The sequence below is a fragment of the Taudactylus pleione genome, unplaced genomic scaffold (genome assembly GCF_031769625.1).
Source record: "Taudactylus pleione unplaced genomic scaffold, aTauple2 ptg000556l, whole genome shotgun sequence".
In the NCBI taxonomy this organism is placed as follows: Eukaryota; Metazoa; Chordata; class Amphibia; order Anura; family Myobatrachidae; genus Taudactylus; species Taudactylus pleione.
Genome location: NW_028284958.1, coordinates 22,174,256 through 22,191,512, shown reverse-complemented (window position 1 = coordinate 22,191,512; position 17,257 = coordinate 22,174,256). Strand labels below are relative to the sequence as shown.

The following is a 17,257-nucleotide window of genomic DNA, read 5'->3' as shown; positions in this document are numbered from 1 at the left end:
GTACCCAGCAGACAACTACTGATGCAGAGCTATAGGAAAAGGCTCTGCTACCTGATGACTTAATCCGTACAGCTCTGTGTATTCAGTTTATTAGATTTTAGCTGTGTCCTTGTTCACCCAGCCTCAATATACCATTCGGCACGAGACACCTGGTGCGAGTGAGCTGCCAGGCCTCATGTGTCTCGACTTGTGCAGAACGTTGTTTTTGTGTCTTTTACGCCCAGAACCCCCCCCAATAAAAGGTATCTTAGTCACAAATGGATGCAGCAAAACATCTTCAGGAGACTGATTGATTTGATATGTGACACTGGCATATCTGTGAACGACTGAATCTGTTTACGAAGCGTAATGTACCTTGGCATAGCAAAAAGCCGTGGCGGCTTCATATACAGATTCAGAATCCGTCACGCACACAGGGCCTGATTCAGAGCCGGACGCTATTTGCGCTCGCTCGTTCAGAAAAAGGGGCCGGATATTTAAATTGAGCACTCGCTCTTTGCGGTCTGTTGACACCTCTATGTCTGAACGAGCGAACTAAACATGCGCTCGCTATTTTTTAAAAAACGCCCCCTGGCCGCTCGCATCCTACGTCATCTCCGCTATTTATTTGATTAATCGAGTACATCGAAAGACGTCTGAACTGCTCGCAGTGCTTGTGGTTGGATTTTCCTACCGCAATCATGCGAACAGTTCAGGCTAAGAAACAACCAAGTGACGTGGTCGATGACGCTGCTTTGTTAATTATGCACACCCTTAAAACGCCCGTTTTGACCGTTTGGCACGCCTGCGTTCGGATCTCCACTCCCCGTTTTCAAGCACCTTCCCCTGTCACCACCCACAAACGCCTCATTCTGTCACTCAAATTAGCAGGCATTCGCTATTTTGCGAGCACACAATTTCCGACCGCAATGACTGGTTCGCGCATGCGTATTACAACCCATACGCATGCGCAGTTGTGCGAACATCACTTGGAGCGAACGAGCGGCCGTTTACGAGCGGCTCTGAATCAGGCCCACAGTTATACAAGTGTATTATATCAAAAGAATCAGTGCAGTCTCCCAAAGCGGATTGTTGCAACTATTTGCATCTAAGGCGCATTTTTGGGTGAAAAAGACATTTGGCTTAAGACGAGTCACACAGGACCTGGCGCCGCAATGAGCTGTTTGGTGCGACTGCAGCAATAGTGTATGAGGACACATCTGTAGGTCTGGACACACATATTTTTAAATCTCTATTTTGATTTGTGTGTGTTTTAAAACATGTGCAACTTTATATCATATGCCTATATGTTTTTTGCAGTGTTTAAGCTGCACTGGCACCTAATAATAAGTGGTAGCGCAGTGCGCCCCTCCCAACCGCCTTTCTTATTAGAATGATGACTGGCGTATACTTGCTCCAGATGCATATTTCTGCCTTCTTCTATTATAGTCCCAAACTGGTTGTGATTGTCTCTAGAATGGTGACCACTGGCTAATTATTTATTCCTCTCACCTCAGCAGAGGCTCCAGCCCCATGCTGACTGTGCTGACCAGGCTGGGAATACATCACACTAGAACAGCGGGAGCCCACACAGTGGTTTCCCTGTCAGAGTAGGGTAGAGGGACACCACGATAATTGCAGCTTTGGTACTTACGCAGTGCGTCAAAGTTCACGTTATGGTGCTGTTTGGCTTCTGCCAGAATCTAAATCAGAGCCAGAGAATAGATATTTGTGCTTAGAATGATGCTGTCCAAGACATCCACTTATATTACAGTTATAAGTAGAGTTGTGCGGGTTTGGTTTTATTCGGTTCTTATAAACCAAATTATCGCAAGTTCGGATTTCTCTTATTGGGTATCCAAAACATGTGACAGCCGGATAGCCAATATCATGACGTTTTTGAGATCTGTACATATCCGAGTAAATCCGAACCGCACATCTCTAATTATAAGCCGAGAGAGGTAGTTCCCTCAGATTGCACACTGCAAGGGAGCATCCTCATTGTATGGGAAGTGTAATGGATGTTTGTGTTTCCATCCCTACAATAGTTGTGAAGAACTATGCCCACCCGGAAGTCACGGAGCACTATGCGAGCTGCACTGTCCATGCCAGAATGGAGGTGTATGTCACCATGTGACCGGCGAGTGCTCTTGTCCAGCAGGGTGGACGGTACGGAATCTTGTTTTCACTTTCTGTGTTCACCATATTCACCATAACAACAGAGCATCACATCCTGGTATATGTCTGACCCATTCCCACTTTTTTCATTGTTCTGTATAGGGTTCTGTCTGTGCCCAGCCATGCCCCTCAGGGAAATATGGGGTGAACTGCAGCCAGGAATGCCAGTGTCACAATGGAGGACAGTGCGACCCTGTGACTGGAAGGTGTCAGTGTGCGGCAGGATACACTGGGGAGAGGTAAAATCCGTAACACTGCAGCCACCTGGTGGTGATCCATCTGCCTTCTCCTTCTTGTCGGAGTAACCTACTTGCAGTTTCTATAAGTACCCTAGTACTCTTGTCAGGATTAATAATTATGGGCACATTTACTTACATGGATGCATGGCACACATGCCTTCTATTATCACATGATCATAGTAATATAATACACTGTATTGTTGTAATTAAATGTTTGATTGGTTAGCATTTAATTGTAAATTCTTTAAGTAACGATGCTGCAACCGATGCTGCAACCTTGTCTGCACCTCTGCAGTATAACCCAAGCTATAAATTGCCAAGCTCTGCGTTTGTCACTTGCAATGCCTGGGGCTCATGTGAGAACGTTACAGAATAACATAACCTATGCAAGACTGCTCCATCTCCTGCCAAACCTAATAATCCAATATCAGCCCGCTTATTAGACTCATAATTCTGCAAGTAGCACACAGGGGGTTGCATCAGGGGATCAGCCCTACTGGGTGTGATTACATTCTGCACAACCGTTTATTATTTTTTAAAACTTACAAACTCTTCTTATGAAACGACCAAGTATTGTCCATTTTCAAAGTCATGTTCAAAGACTTACTGTATGCTGGCCATACACTAGTACGATCAGCATAAGATGAGATTCATCTTACAATTTCCCTTGAACTCCCTGGCAGCTCCCTGGCAGTCCCAGCCGTACGATTGACACATGATGTACATACGATCTCACGATACGATCTATCTGCAGTTTAGGAGGGAAGGTCATTGAAAGAACACACACTTCTTCAAAATGTAACTCAAATGACGTCGGTCGGACGCACGATGCATCGCATGTACAAATAAACGGCACGATCTGCATACGATTACGATAGATAATAAGGGTTGCACATCTGATCATACGATACGGGAGCACGCATTGGATCGTATCCTATCTAAATACTACACGAATTTTGACACAATTCATTGTACGATGCGTCTAAAATCAACAAATCGGCCCTATAGTGTATGGCCAGCATTACGGCTTTATTTACAAAGCGGCAACATTTGTAAGCTGTTGCTTCCTGATGGGTTGCAAGTAAAACTTTAAAACGGCAATCGCTGTCAGTGTACTGGGCTTTACACTGGCTGCAAGTGCCGTCATAAATTTTTACCTGCAACCTGCCTGTACACAGGGCCTGATTCAGACCCAGTCGCAAGCGCTGAGCGCTCGCAACTGGGTCGATGGTGGCCCAGAGCGCATGCGCACGACGGAGCCGGCTCCGTCGTGCGCATGCGCGAGACCCGGATAGCGACAGGCAATCCGTCGCTCCAAGCCTCGCACCAAAGGGGGCGTTCTGTCGATGTTGAGTGACAGCACGCCCCCTTTGGTGGGCGGGCCGGGGGGTGGCAGCCCAGACGGAGGCATTCCCATGAGAACACCTAGCATCTGGGGGCGGCCCCACTGACATCACAAGTGATGTCAGTGGGAGAGCTTTTGGCTCTGTTTGAGCTGAAAGCTCTCTGGGACTTGCGGCCACAAGACCCTACCACAAGGGTCTCGTCGCAAGCCCGATGGTGGCGATGGTCTTGACCATCGTGACCATCATCATGGCCGCTCACATTAGCTGCGGGTGGCAACCCACAGCAATGCGAGCGGCCAGGAGGCCGCTCCAGAGCGCCCTGATCACAGCGCTCTGTCAGAGCGTCCGGCTCTGAATCAGGACCGTAGTCTAATGTCTGGAGCAATATTTTCCAGGGAGATGGTCACACTATGCCAGACTGTCTTCTGTTTGCTGGCTGTCAGTAAACTATGAACTTGCCAGTACATTTTTTAATTTGAAGATTTGTGTATCCGGCGCACGATATTTAGGAGGGCTGAGCATGTCACTAATGTTACACACTTTCCTTCTATGACATCAGCGCTTTAGATAGCTACGTTACCTACAGTTTGGCCAGATTATTTGTGTGAAGTAAGAGTTAGTTTATTCCTTGTGTCAGAGATGTTACTGCTTTTATTTTGTTCGGCAGTAACCTTTGCCATCATGTGGATGTGCGTGTCTTTTTAATTAATATGTTTGAGACATTACGCTACCTACTGCTGTAAACAATAATGGTTGATGGTTTTAAGATCCGCAGAAGTCGCCAGTGAACAATTGAAATGACACAGGGTTCAATAAAGAAACTCAATACTTAGTTTTATGAACGAGGAAGTGAATGTGTTTTACATGTTCAGTGAGTATGTCACCTCTAAAGCATTATTATTATTGCCTGGGAAGCTATTGAACAATGGCAGTAGCTGTGAGGTCACACTCTCAGGCAGTGTGGTCTTGTAGGTCTCCAGGAGGTGATGCAAGGAAAACACTTAGGGGCCAGTCAGTTATATGCGATGTAAGATCGAATACTGTGCACACTACCAGTATATATGGCACCCTAACCTTGTGCATTTTCCTGCACACCCCTATGCATGATGCACTGGCGAAGTAACCTGGGGCGATGTAAGGTGCCGTCATCGGCATTCACATGCCACCCCAACTTCACATTGCATACATTACTCCCACGTCGCATGTAGTTGATTTGCCCTCTTAAACATTATGAAGGGCGATATCTTCACCATCATGCTGTTCATATGGAGATACAGCATGCACTAGAGGAGAGGTTATCTTTCAAGGAAATCTGTCATGAGTACATTTTTATTGAGTAGAGCTGCGCAAACATGGGCCTCTATACAACGGTAATTCCAGTAAGGCCACACATCTGCTTGGTCTCAGTCTGAATAGCCGGATCACAATGGGATGTGTTGAGACTGCAGATGAATGCATATAGGCGTGCTGCTGTCTTTTTGAACATGCCCAAAAAGAATCAATGATCCTCTGATAATTCCCCGACATGCCAACCATTCTTATTGGAGATATGTAGAAGCAGGGTTGGACTGGCCCACAGGTGTACAGGGGAAACCCCAGGTAGGTACCACTGCCTGAGGGCCCACCCCCTCCTCTAGGGATCAGGTTCCCGACTGTGCGCTTGAATTATACATTATACATATGTTACATGATACTGCACAGGACTATGGTGTCTCTTCTACAATGCATTGCTGTTATTATTCTGGTACATTATCATGCATGCACTAGCAGTAATTACTATAGATTTTTTTTTTTTAAAGGGGCCACACCATGCACTCTCTAGTGGTTAGCCACACCCCCTCTGAAGGCTGGCCACACCCCTAAGTATGGGTCCCTATCACTGCATCCCCCCTGTGGGCATTTCTTGCCCCAGTCCGACACTGCGTAGAAGATCAACAATCTTTGATACAAATAATTATTTATTTTTGGAAAACCCACAATTAGCTGCTAAAGTTCTACAACTACTACAAACTGCTCATAAATGAAAAAGAAACAAAACTATTTTTAACATACAGCTCTGCAAATTTCCTGTGCTTAAATCATGGCTATATCCCAAAATGGCATCTTCAGACGTGAACCATGAAGGTAAAATAAATTTTTTAGTGTAAACCTAACATTCGACTGCCTCTCTGTTAGAAGGTAAAATATTACCTCCATACTCCATTACTACCAGCTGAAGCATTTTATGCCAGTGACTCATTGGGGTCTGATACAGGTCAAAAAGCTTAAACTGCAGTCCTTTATGCTGCTGTTGTGACATGGCTCTCACTGCCCCTGTGTATAAATACACCAATCTACAGTGTACATTTTGGCGCAGCAAGTCTACAAATATGTCACTCACATTGTGCCTGTGTATGGAGCTAATATTTAGCTGTTTTTGTTTTTTTCATGCTGGCTTGTCACCCATAGGTGATTAAGCCATGCACGTGTAAGTATACACGGCCGGTACAGTGAAACTGCAAATGGCTCATTAAATCTGTTCTAGGGCCGGGCTAACAGGGCCGTCGCCCAGAGTGGCGGCCCCTAGAGGGCGCCACTGAGTCCCCAGGAGAGAAAAAGAAAAAATCCCAGAAAAAGAAAAAAAAACAGCGCCGGTCCCCCCCCCCCCTTCCTGCTAGCCGCCGCAGGGAGGCTCCATTTGCCGGGCTCCCGCTGATATTTGTTTGCAGCGGCAGGTGAAAGCCGGAGCCCACTCCTGAGTTCCGGTTCCCGCAGAGAGCACTATGGGAGGGAAGTCATGACGTCTCTCCCATAGATCCGTGGTGGAGTCGCGTTCGGACCGGAAGGCAGCAGACGCAGGAGCGGGGCTTAAGGTAAGTATTGTGTTTGTATTTTAATTGTATTTTTTTTTCAGAAGCACCAGCACTGGGGGCATGGCTATAGGGGGGGATTACTATAGGGAGCATTACCACTGGGGGCATGGCTATAGGGGGGCATTACTACAGGGGGCATGGCCATAGGAGGGCATTACTATGGGGGCCATTACTACTGGGGGCATGGCTATAGGGGGCATTACTACTGGGGGCGTGGCTATAGGGGGGCATTACTACTGGGGGCATGGCTATAGGGGGATTACTATAGGGGGGAATTACTACTGGGGGTATGGATATAGGGGGCATTACTACTGGGGGTATGGCTATAGGGGGGCATTACTACTGGGGGCATGGCTATAGGGGGCATTACTACTGGGGGCATGGCTATAGGGGGGCATTACTACTGGGGGCATGGCTATAGGGGGGATTACTAAAGGAGGCATGGCAATAGGGGGCATTACTACTGGTGGCATGGCTATAGGGGGGTATTACTACTGGGGGCATGGCTATATGGGGGATGGCTATATGGGGGGCATTCCTACTAGGGGCACAACTATAGGGGGGCATTACAACAAGGGGCATTCATATAGGGGGCATTACTACTGGAGGCACTTCTATAGGTGGGGATTACTACTGAGGGCACTACTAATGGGGGCATTACTACTAATGGAGGTATTACTACTGGGGGCATTACTATAGTGGGCATTACTACTGGAGGCACTACTATAGGGGGCACTACCATAGGGGGGATTACTACTTTGGGCACTACTATAGGGGGCACTACTACTGGTGGCACTACTATTGGGGGCACTACTATAGGGGACATTACCAATGGGGGCACTACTATAGGGAACATTACCAATGGGGGCATTACCACTGCGGGCACTACTAATGAGGGCACTGCATGGGTGGCACCACTATCGGGGCCATTGTGTAAGGGGCACCACTGCTTTGGGGATTGTATAAGGGGCACTACTACTGTGGGCATTGTTTATAAGGGGCACTCATTTGGGGATTGTGTAAAGGGGGCACCACTGTGTGTCATAACATGAATAAGGGACTGCTGTGTGGCGTAATTTGAATTGCACATAATGTACTACAAAGGTAATTACTGTGTGTGGCACAGTGTAGAATACAGGGCATTACTGCGTGTGGCATAATGTGTTCTACAGGGTATTACTGTGTGTGGCATAATGTGTTATAAAGGTTATTACTGCGTATGGCATAATGTGTTACTGCATGTGGCATAATGTGTTATAAAGGCCATTACTGTGTGTGGCATAATGTGTTATAAAGGCCATTACTGTGTGTGGCATAATGTGTTATAAAGGACATTACTGTGTGTGGCATAATGTGTTATACAGGGCATTACTGCACATGGCATAATGTGTTATAAAGGGCATCACTGTGTAAGGCGCATTACTGCATGTAGCATAATGTGTTATAAAGGGTATTACTGCGTGTAGCATAATGTGTGATAAAGGGCATTACTGTGTGTGGCAAAATTTGTTATAAAGGGCATTACTGTGTGTGGCATAATGTGTTATACAGGGCATTTCTGCTCATGGCATAATGTGTTATAAAGGGCATCACTGTGTAAGACATACTGTGTAAGGTGCATTACTGCGTGTAGAATAATGTGTTATAAAGGGCATTACTGCGTGTAGCATAATGTGTTATAAAGGGCATTACTGCATGTGGCATAATGTGTTATACAGGGCATTACTGTGTGTGGCATAATGTGTTATAAAGGTCTTTACTGCATGTGGCATAATGTGTTATAAAGGGCATTACTGTGTAAGACATACTGTGTAAGGTGCACTACTGCACATGGCAAGTATTCGCCACGAGGGGAGTGCTTGGGGGAAGCACTCCCTTTCCGGAGGCACACGCACTTGCAGCACGCACAGAGGAACGGCATCTACAAAAATATGTTATGTTTGTTTTTTGGAGAGGGGGGGGGGGGCGCAACTGGGGACTTTTGCCCTGAGCTCCACAATGTCTAGAACCCGCCCTGTGTGCCACCTCAGAGTTACCTGTATTTCAGTGAATTACTAATTATTTATATGTACAACAAGAGTAGCAACTCCTTGTCAGCCTGTCCAAAAATAGCAGATAGGGTTCGTTTAAGCCATGTCTGGTTCCCACAGTGGTGTAGCTTTAATAGTGCTGAACCTAACTAGCACCTATATACAGGATTTGGTACATGTTTATCGAAGGACGGCTACTGAATCTCCACATATTCTTCGATGGCAGCTGGTAGCCTACATATAAGGGACATCTGGCTAAAGTTTGGAAAGAACAAAAGTCACCCATTTGCTTGACCATAAAGTGTATCCTTTTCCCATTCTTTTTTCATTTCTGGTAGATAGAATACTCATAAGTATCTTTTTGAACAGAAGAGACAACATAGCTGACCGACACTTCTTACCCATTATGACCGACAGCTAGCGCATAAAGTCGTTTCCTCCTAGAGGCCTCAGTACTTTGGCTGCTGTTCATGTGTGCTTCATAGTGAATCCTGATTCTAGTTTGTATGAGGAGTAGTATTATACGGCCATCTAGCTTCTTTATACCATTCCAATCACCACAGCTAGTTCAAGGGGCCTAGTGCCGCGACAATTTAGTCATCTCATTGATTCCAAATTTACCAACAGAACCCATTTCACTTGGTATACCATGCTCCCTCTCAATTGAACTTACTTTCAGTTACAGTAACCTGGACTGAATGGAGTAATCAACAATGGCCAAAAAAAAGAAAAACTTCAACATCCATGAATTCATTACAGTAGTTCTGCCTGGTGCACTGAAATAGGAGTATCTAGAACCCCCCTGCGCTGATTCAACACCGTGCCGCACAGATATTTTTTATTGCGAGACAGAGCTTTGTCTACGTCTCATCGGGCCGCCCTCGGAGCTCCGAACAGTGGGCCTGATACAGCATGGATCGCAACTGCGGTCGTGGCTGCGATTACGCACGCAGTCTGACTGCGATGACATGCTAATACATTGCGATCGCTATGCCGTCGCAGTACAACATAAGGACGCCCACCTTACCTTACACACATCCGTAATGTTTAGCAAGACTGCAAAACCATCGGTAACATCGAGTACAATCGGAGTCTAACGCACACTCAGAAATTGCTAACCTCAGCGCACGCACTGTGTACTCGTGCTGCTTATGGCATCACAGTGGATAATTTATGCACGCCTCGGCAACGGTGTTCGAATGCACTGGGACACCTGCATTTCGCCGAACAAACCTCTGTGCCATCAACACCCACAAATGGCACTTCCTGTCAATCACTCTGTGTTGGGTCTGCGTAGTCACTGCAGTGACTGGTTCGCGCACGTGCGATGCATATGCATGCACAGCTCCTCCAATTCAACTCCCATGGGCCTTTGATTGTCACTACTACTGCTCTTCAGCTCCGGAAAGCTCAGGTAAGGCTTCTGCTGTTATAGAACTAGGAAAAAAATGGCATGGTGGGAGGTCTGATAAATATGATAACGTCATGTCACAGAAACAGGTTTGGGTTTGGTGCACTGCGTCTGATAATAGCAGGACAGATGTTCAAGATGAGCAGTGATCCGGCCGGCCAAGCACGTCCACCACAGATGACAATTTGTGCTGTATTGAAGGTCTAATTCAGGAGCATTTGAGTTAGTGATATTGCTGATGAACTGAACATCTCAGTGGGTATACTGTGCGCAATATCATGAGTAACGGGTACAGTAAATAATGTTCACGCTGGGTACTGATGCGACTCACAGAAGTTCACAAAACCAATAGGATGGGATTGTCTCTCATGCACTTGACACGGTCCCATGAGGAGGAAGTGCAGCTCCTGCAGCGTATTGTTATAGGTGATGAAAGGTGGGTGCATCATGTGACACCGGAGATGAAGCAAGCATCCATGACATAGAACCACTCATCTATCCCTCCTTCAAAGAAATTCAAAACAATTCCACCAGCAAAGACGGTCATGGCGACTATGTTTTGGGATCACAAGAGCGTACTTCTTGTTAATTTCCACATCAACAGTGAGGTAGATACTGCACGCCTTTGTGGTCCCAACTGTGAGGGAGATACTGTGAAAGCTGTCCGCTATTGTGACACATTAAGCCGATTGTGGAGGGCAATTCGTCGAAAACGACCTAGTTTGTTGCGAACAGACATCGCATTGCTGAATGATAATGCCAGGCCACAATCAGCCAACCAAGTAAAAGAAAAGCCACTTCTCTTGGGTGTGCAGTCGCGCTCTGGTATACGCATGTATCAGTGCACAACCGCACACCCAAGAGTTTTGACAAAATAATTCTACATCAGCAGTGCATGCAAGGGGGGTTTCTGAGTGTCCAGAAACCAACCCACCCCCCTGACAGCCTCGAGAGCAGACACCATGTTAATGAGCCCCGCCCCCCTCACGGCAAAATGCTGCGATACGCCGGTTAATAAGGAGGAGATTGAGCCAATATGACACGATTCTATTAGGAGCCTAATGACATGGTGCCAACCTGCCAGGTCCCATCCCCGTAGTTGCTGCAAGGTAAGTGTAATGTATGTATGACATATGTATTTGTGTGTAAGGTATGTGTGACATATGTATGTGTGTATATATATATGTGTGTGTATGTATGTATGTATGTGTGTGTATGTGTATATATATATATATATATATATAATATATGCATGTATATATGTGTGTGTGTGTGGGGAAATCCCCCTGGAAAAATCCTGTGTTTGATCCTAACAAGGAGATGATATAGGGTCAAATAGATGCAGAATAGGAGATAAAAAAAATAGTTCAGAATATGCTGTTTAATTTTAATTATTTTTAATGAATAAACATTTAGCTGGATAACAGTGGAAGTGAATAATACAGTTGAACACTCAGAATAGGCTGTTTAAACAGGTGAACATTAATGACTACTGTCACTTTAAGACTGGTTCATTTTGAAAAGAAGATTGGTGTCAGGTCCTTTGAGTTATGAAGTAATTTTGGCATATGTTGACATATTTTTTTTTCGGTCAGAAATGTCTGTTTTTGTCATTGAGGTAATGATGTTCTGCTTTTCTGTGAGTAGTGTTTCTGTGAGAGATGTTATTGTTTACACTTGTGGAGTGATACAGATTTGGCTTTGTGATGAGGTTTTGATGACAGTGGGAAGTAGATCAGGTATGCGGTTACGCTGGAAGGTGTGTGGTTATTGCAAAATAATGCACGGTCATGTGAGCTAGTGTGTCTAATCATGTTGGTGGGATTTATCTCATTATACCACACCAATTTATAAATAGATACATAAACACACGTTTTTCCCTCATTTGCAATGAGTTTTGGTGAAAGGTGTATAGTTTCCATTTTTCACACATATATAATATATTTCTTTGAGATAAATGGTGCAATTGAGCATCACTCAGCACCTTGATCACGCTGCCTGTCTCTAACTGGTCCACACTTCTGCAGGGTAACCATGTAGTGCAGTGTTGGCTAACCTTGACACTCCAGCTGTTGTGGAACTATATATCCCAGCATGCCCTGCCACAGTTTTAGCATGCCCTAATAGCAAAACTGTAGCAGTGCATGCTGGGTTATGTAGTTCCATAACAGCTGGAGTGTCAAGGGTAGCCAACACTGGTGTAGTGGATAGACAGGTCCTGTGGGATCTGTGGTGCCCTCAGTCTCTTCTGTATGTGTCTAGAAGTAAGCCATGCTTTGTGACTATAATTGTGCTACTCAGAAAAATGATATAATACTTTACTGTCTTATTTATATCATATATTCTGTAATCATGTTTAAATGTTCCATATACAGAAAGTTGTATATATGAATATATTACAGTAATCGGTTTCTCTTTCATCTGCATTAAAGGTTTAGAACCTCCCTTATTCTGGATACAGGTGAATAGTTGGGTATGGTCTGGTGTGTCCTTGTTTTCTCCTTCATGGAAATAGGAGTTTTTTAAGGAGTAGTTTTAATAAAACATAATCTCATGATAAACCTGGTTTACATGATTGTTTGGAATACATTCCTTTGGCATTCATGAGGAAGCCTTGGGTGTCAAGGTCTGAGACCTCATTAGACAATACCCAATATTTCTCTTAGACACAGTAGCCTTAGGTTTGGTAGCTGTTGCTGAAAGCGATGTCAGGCTGTTGCACGTGTGCATGAGGCAACTGGTGAGAACACAACTTCAACCTTCTGTGATTATCTGTTGTGTTCATTAATAGGGTGTTTGTATAAAATTCATTAGCAGCCTGAGCTGTTTGATCTCTAACTAAACAAGTTAGCAGAATTGCTTGTTTGTGAAGGGGGAGCTAATTATGTAAAGGACATGAGTCGTCAATATTTAATTTCCACTTGCCGTATCCTTGTGGTTGATAGAAGCTTAACCAATTCAGTGCTAACAGCATCACTCATGTACAGCAAATCACACTCATACAACAGGCGGCATACATTCATACAAAGCACTGTGCATTTTTACACTGGCGGTAACAGAGTTTTCCAAGTGCTGGACAGACCTTGACCTTTTAATGCTCTTGTATGGACATCTGACTTTCTGAAGGCCTTTTATATGTTCTTTTGTTCATCAGAATTTTCTTTTATGGGATACAGCAATTTAAATACTAAAATAAGGTTACAAGTCCCCAGTTCTTTTCACTTCATGACGCAAACAGCACAAATGTGAAGGTGATTACTTAGTTCTGTTTTTTTTTCTTTCTTTTTTTTTTTTTCAATAATGTCGAAAATCTGTACAAGTAAATAAAAATGTGTGTATAGGGTTTAAATCCATGTAATCCTCTGTAGACCGCGGCAGGTCTGCATTAGTGTAATTCTGGATATTTTATAGTATAGTTCATATTATATTGATTTTCTGTTCGCCCCTAGGGTGTGCTAATCCTTTATTAATGTCACTGATGGAGCAGGCAGCAGGGCAGAAAGTGTTAAGCGAGACTTGTCCTTGCTCTGGATAACAAGTGATTAGTATTCCGTGTGCAGTCTCTGGACCCCAGTCTGTGCAGGGATACAGTCCCCTGTCCCCTGGAGTGGTCGCTTTCCCAGTGTGCTCGACATGGACGGTATAACAGTTCCCTTTGTTGCTGATATACCTAAGGCATCAAATAGGGTACATTGTATATACGCTTTGTAAGAAGACCCCAATTATAGTATTTATCTATCAAATGAATCTACTGGTATTGAGCAGAAAATAATCCTGGAATCTAATTTTATCACATATAACTTCTTTATCTAAAGCCGGCTTATATTTCCCGGCAGTGTCACATGCAGCCATGTGTGATTATGTGTGCCAGATCCCAGCAGGTATGTACTGTGCTGGTCACACTCCCCGTGCAGTCAGAATGAGCCAGGCTGGTGTTCTCGGCACGGTGCATGTGGGAGGTGAGGAGACTTAGCATCTGATCCCTGTACACAAAGACCTCACCCATAGCTTACACGCACAGAAAGTTCTGTTTGTAGAGAAACGGCAAAGGACCCCAGAGCTAGGTGTACATGAGTTTATATTAAAGCTGTTTTAAATAATAAAAGAATCCTTGTGTTCACAAAGTGTTTAATACACTAGATAGATGTGTCCTGTGACATGCAGTATAGGGAAAGAATTAGCACCAGTATGGAATCTGTATGTAATGCTGGCTGTCATGATGCCTCCTGAAAATACCGACAGCGGCATCCTGAAAGCTGGTATCCAACTTACCCTTCTCCCCCTAACCCTCCATTCTAGTAGCCCAACCCTCCCCACCCCGCACCCTAACCCTCCCCATCAGTGGCTAAACCTAAGTCTCCCCCCTTCGTGCCTAAACGTAACCCTCCCCCTTAGTGCCTAACCCTAATCCCCCCCCAGTGGTGACTAACCCTAATCCTTCCCCCCCCCCAAAAAAAAACCTAACCCCGCTATGCTGCCTTAACCTAACACTCCCCCCCCCCACTGCTAACAGCTAAGAGCGCCCCGGACTTACCTGGTTCAGGCTGGCGTCCTTCTGGATTCCGGCATCGGGATTAAGATAAGCGTTCAAGCGTTTGTATTTCGACGTCTATCTTATGTCCCTGTCGGACTTTCAGCGTTGGGATTCAGACCGGCGGCATGCCGTCCACCGGTGTGATAACTATATCCCTCCAGTATATGGAGAGGATTTACTCATTGACTGGAATTCCCTCGTCATATTAATGTGAAAACAATGACACCGTTACAGCCCATCCAGTTGCAGCCGGGATGTAGTCAGCATCCAGATGGTCAGTATGCCAGCGGTCAGAATCCCAGTGCCGGAATCCCCATGGTGAGTATTAGGGTTAGGTTTAGGCACTAGAGGGTGGAGTAGGGTTAGGCTATGGGAGGGTTAGAGCTAGGCTGCGGGGGAAAGGGGGGGATTCTGGGTTACGCTGCGTAAGGGGAGGGTTAGGGTTAGGCTGCGGGAGGAGTGGGCTAGGGTTAGGGTTACTTACCAAATTCTGTTGGGATTCTGACTATCGGGATGTCGCTGTCGGTATTCTGACCGCTGAGATCTCATACCCAACGTGGTGCAGCCTACCAACTCACTATAAACTAATAGGGGGAGTTCAATTTAGCGCAATGGGGACAAGAGCCACCAGGGAGTTTGTGAGAAGGTCCTCCATGATCAGTAACATCCCTAACTCCTTAGAACAGTGATCTTCAACCTTTTTCAACTTGAGGCACACTAAACAAGATTTTAAAATTGCCAAGGCACACTATCCAGCGATGCAGTGTGCGTGACCAATAAAAAAGCATACACATTGGATCCCACATACACACACATTGGTCTCCTCAGGAATAAAACACACTACATTGGCCCTCTCAGGAATAAAACACACTACATTGGTCTCCTCAGGAATAAAACACACTACATTGGCCTCCTCAGGAATAAAACACACTATATTGGCCTCCTCAGGAATAAAACACACTATATTGGCCTCCTCAGGAATAAAACACACTACATTGGCCTCCTCAGGAATAAAACACACTACATTGGCCTCAGGAATAAAACACACTACATTGGCCTCCTCAGGAATAAAACACACTACATTGGCCCCCTCAGGAATAAAACACACTACATTGGCCTCCTCAGGAATAAAACGCACTAGATTGGCCTCCTCAGGAATAAAACACACTACAGTACAAGTGCGCTGAGCTGACCGCCGTTGCACATTTGGCAATCATTCGCGGCACAGTAATGTGCCGCAGCACAGTGGTTGAAAAACGCTGCCATAGAGATACACAGGAAAATTAGCAATGAGTGACACAATAATATAAATGTAAATGCTTTGTGAATAACACAGAAAGATGCCAAAAGATAATACTATAAATTTAGTAGAAGTTGTAGGATTGCAAGTACTATACAAGCTAATGCACTAAAGCACAATATTTATTATTATTATTATTATTACTACTATTATTATTATTATTACTATTATTATATATAGCCTTTCAATGGAGCTGTTCCCCTGGTGGAGAAATTATATATATATATATATATATATATATATATATATATATATATATATATGAGTTAATACTATACTGGTTTTCCTTTTACTGATCAGATCTTTTAAACAAATATTTCAGACATGGAATTACTTTTGTTTTATATACTTTGGCACCATTGCTGTTACCCTTATGTATTTATCTGTTCCCTTCATGCTATTCAGGTGCCAGGAGGAATGCCCTGTTGGTACGTACGGTTACCAGTGTGCGGAGAGGTGTGACTGTCAGAATGGAGCCAAGTGTTACCACATCAATGGGGCATGCTTGTGCGAGCCAGGCTTTAAGGGCATCCTCTGTGAGGAGCGTGTTTGTGCAGAGGGTCTGTATGGCCTCAAATGTAACAAGAACTGCCCATGTAACCTGACCAACACCCGTGGGTATGTATACTATTGTTTGCTTTATATAATTTCAAGAGGATAGATGATATGACTAACACTGACATTAAACCATGTTTTGTGCTACTGTAAAACTAAAGTGAGTTTATTTGTTACTAAACTCTTATATAAAAAAATCTGATACCAAACTCATTGGTGAAACCACCTGATACCAGACTCACTGGTGAAACCATCCCATACCGAACTCACTGGTGAAGCCATCCCTTACCGAACTCACTGATGAAGCTATCCCATACTGAACTCACTGGTGAAGCCATCCCATAACTAACTCATTGGTGAAGCCATCCCATAACGAACTCACTGGTGAAACCATCCTATACTGAACTCACTGATAAAGCTATCCCATACCGAATTCACTGGTGAAGCCATCCCATAACGAACTCACTGGTGAAGCTATTCCATACCGAGCTCACTTGTGAAACCATCTCATACCAAACTCATTGGTGAAACCATCTCAAACCGAGCTCACTGGTGAAACCATCTCATACCGAGATCACTGGTGAAAAACATTAATACTGAACTCACTTGTAAAAACATTTGATACTGAACTCACTGGTGAACCATATGATAACAAACTCACTGGTGAAAATCATCCATTACCAAACTCACTAGTGAAAACATTTGATACCGATCTCTCTAGTGAAAGCATTCGTTACTGAACTCACTAGCGAAAACATTCAATACTAAACTCACTAGATACTGAGCTCAGTAATGAAAATATCCGATGACAAACTCACAGATGAAACCATTTC

The 17,257-nt window shown here is 44.5% G+C and overlaps 1 protein-coding gene across 4 annotated transcripts in view; it reads left to right on the top strand.

The window, feature by feature from the left end:
- Positions 1-17,257, top strand: part of MEGF11 (multiple EGF like domains 11) — a 386,527-nt gene that overhangs the window by 281,997 nt on the left and 87,273 nt on the right. For all 4 annotated transcript variants that reach the window (XM_088452756.1, XM_088452754.1, XM_088452755.1 and 1 more), the window contains exons 7-9: positions 2,028-2,148; positions 2,260-2,396; positions 16,275-16,487. In XM_088452756.1, the coding sequence (XP_088308882.1) occupies positions 2,028-2,148; positions 2,260-2,396; positions 16,275-16,487 (471 nt within the window). The remainder of the gene's footprint in view (positions 1-2,027; positions 2,149-2,259; positions 2,397-16,274; positions 16,488-17,257) is intronic.